Source organism: Gekko japonicus, unplaced genomic scaffold (assembly GCF_001447785.1).
Source record: "Gekko japonicus isolate JY-2015 unplaced genomic scaffold, Gekko_japonicus_V1.1 scaffold773, whole genome shotgun sequence".
In the NCBI taxonomy this organism is placed as follows: Eukaryota; Metazoa; Chordata; class Lepidosauria; order Squamata; family Gekkonidae; genus Gekko; species Gekko japonicus.
In genome coordinates, this window is record NW_015161427.1 from 639,111 (window position 1) to 641,222 (window position 2,112).

At 60.4% G+C, this 2,112-nt stretch overlaps 1 protein-coding gene across 1 annotated transcript in view; it reads left to right on the forward strand.

Annotated features, from left to right (window-relative positions):
• CTSH (cathepsin H) overlaps nucleotides 1-2,112 on the forward strand; it is a 10,591-nt gene that overhangs the window by 1,621 nt on the left and 6,858 nt on the right. Inside the window, exons 2-3 of the mRNA XM_015428797.1 lie at nucleotides 448-556; nucleotides 787-857. Of these exons, the coding sequence (XP_015284283.1) occupies nucleotides 448-556; nucleotides 787-857 (180 nt within the window). The remainder of the gene's footprint in view (nucleotides 1-447; nucleotides 557-786; nucleotides 858-2,112) is intronic.

The following is a 2,112-nucleotide window of genomic DNA, read 5'->3' on the forward strand; positions in this document are numbered from 1 at the left end:
CCCGCGGGGGGGGGGGTTGGGAAGGGGGGGGGGGGGGGGGCTTGGTGCGCGGACAGCAGCCGGCCAGCCCTGGGTCCTTCTCCACGCAGGGCAGGGCAGGGCAGGGCAGGGCAGGGCGGGCGCGGCAGAGCCCTGCTGCCCAGTCTTGGGCGCCCAGCCCAGGCAGCCAAGGGGCCTGCTTGCCCTTGCCAGGGGCGGGGCCTGGTCTCCCTTGCAGGTGTGTCAGGGAATGGCTGCTGCCTACAGGCCTTTCCGCCCCTGCTGAAGCGGAAGGCCAGGCTGTCCTCGGCCCTGCCCGCCTCCCAGGAGGACCAGGGTCTCTGGCCAAGAGGGCAGGCTTTGAACCCGGGACAGCCGCACAGTTGCCAGGAAAGAGCTGCTTCTCCTCCGAGGCGGCTGCCCCCTCCCACCCCCCCTGCCCCAGCTGCCCCCTTCCTCTCCCCGCAGCACGACAAGCAGTACGGCCTGGGCGAGGAGTACCAGCAGCGCTTCCAGAACTTCCTCCGCAACAGGCGCAAGGTGGAGAGGCACAACGCCGGCAACCACACCTTCCAAAGTAGGCAGTCTGCCGGGGGCCTGCTTCGTTTACTTATTGATTTATATTTAGTTCCCACAGTTGTATCCCGGCCATCCCGTCAACGGGCTCAGGGCGGGTCACAACATTTCAATAAACACAATAAGATTTAAAACCCATTAAAACGTGTAAAATCTTCCTTTGGAAGAGCGAGGGCCTCGGCCTTTCCTCTGGCCCCGGGTGACTTCTGACTCCCTCCCTCCCTCCCTCAGTGGGCCTGAACCAGTTTGCAGACATGACCTTTGAGGAGTTCCGGAAGAAGTACCTCTGGCAGGAGCCTCAGGTAAGTGGGCTGCTGTGTCGTCACCCCACCCCCAAGGAGAGGAGGAGTCCTCGGCGACGTGTGGCCCACCTACTGAGGGGACAGGGCGGACGGCACCTCTCCTGCCTGCCCCGTGCCAAGGGATTCGCTCCAAGAGGAGAACCCGCGGAGCAGGGCCGGGTGCTGGTTTCCTGTTGGCAGAGCGGGGAGCATCAGAAACCCAGTGACTCTCCACCGGCAGCCCTAAGCAGTGCAGCCCGCTCGGCCACCTCCAGACCGCTTCGTTCTGCCGGTTCTGCATGGGGGGGAAGGATCGTGGGCAGAACTTGAAAGGCAATGGTAACACACACACACAAACCCCGCCGCCCTCCAGGAGCTGAGCTTGGAGGTAAACAGGCAGCCTGGGCCCTTGCCAGAAGGCCGGCCTGGCCTGATCGCTGCGAGGAGGAACATTCCTCCCCCTCCCTCCTCCGGCAGCCGCTGCGAGGCTGCACTTTCGCTTTCACATCCTTTTATCAGGATGGCGGCGGGAGGGGGGGGCATCCGGGTGTGGAGGGCCACCTGCCAAATCAGGCTCTGAAAGGGCAGGCCTCAGCGTAAAAGGACACCAAAAAGTCCCCTGGGCCCACCTCAAAGACGAACCAGATGTATTTCGGTATCTACTTCCTTGAGGAATTGAGCCGTGACCGAAACAAAGGTTAAGTCTTTCAGGTGTCACGGGAGTTTTGTCTTATTGTGCCACAACAGTCGGCTACCCCTCCGCTAGCTAGCACACCGGCCAAAGTGGGGGGAGGGTGCCGTGCGCCACAGGGGGAATCTGCACTCCCCTCCAAAGACCCAATATGACCAATGCGCCCTCTAAGCTCTGGAGTCTTGTGAGCAAAAATTCTACTTTGTGAGCTCCTGGCATTAAAGTTGTGAGTGAGTGATTTGGCCACTGCATCCCTTAGTTTGCTCTGGAGCCATCTTTCTTGACCTAAGACAAAAATATGTGAGCTGGGGGCTAAAAAACCGTGAGCTAGCTCACACTAACTCAGCTTAGGGGGAACACTGGACGTGACCACACTCCCTAACTACAAATACGCCCTTCCAGAGGGGAGGCAGGGGCAAAGCGTAGAGAAGGCATAGAGAGGTGGCACAGATCAAGCATGGATAAAAGATGCTCTTATCTGCACTTTAATCAGGGTTGTGCCTCTTTGATGTGTCAATTACTCTGCCAACAGATCCTAAAGTGTTCCCCCCCCCCCCCCCCCCTGCCCTTGGTTGCCCGCCCCCG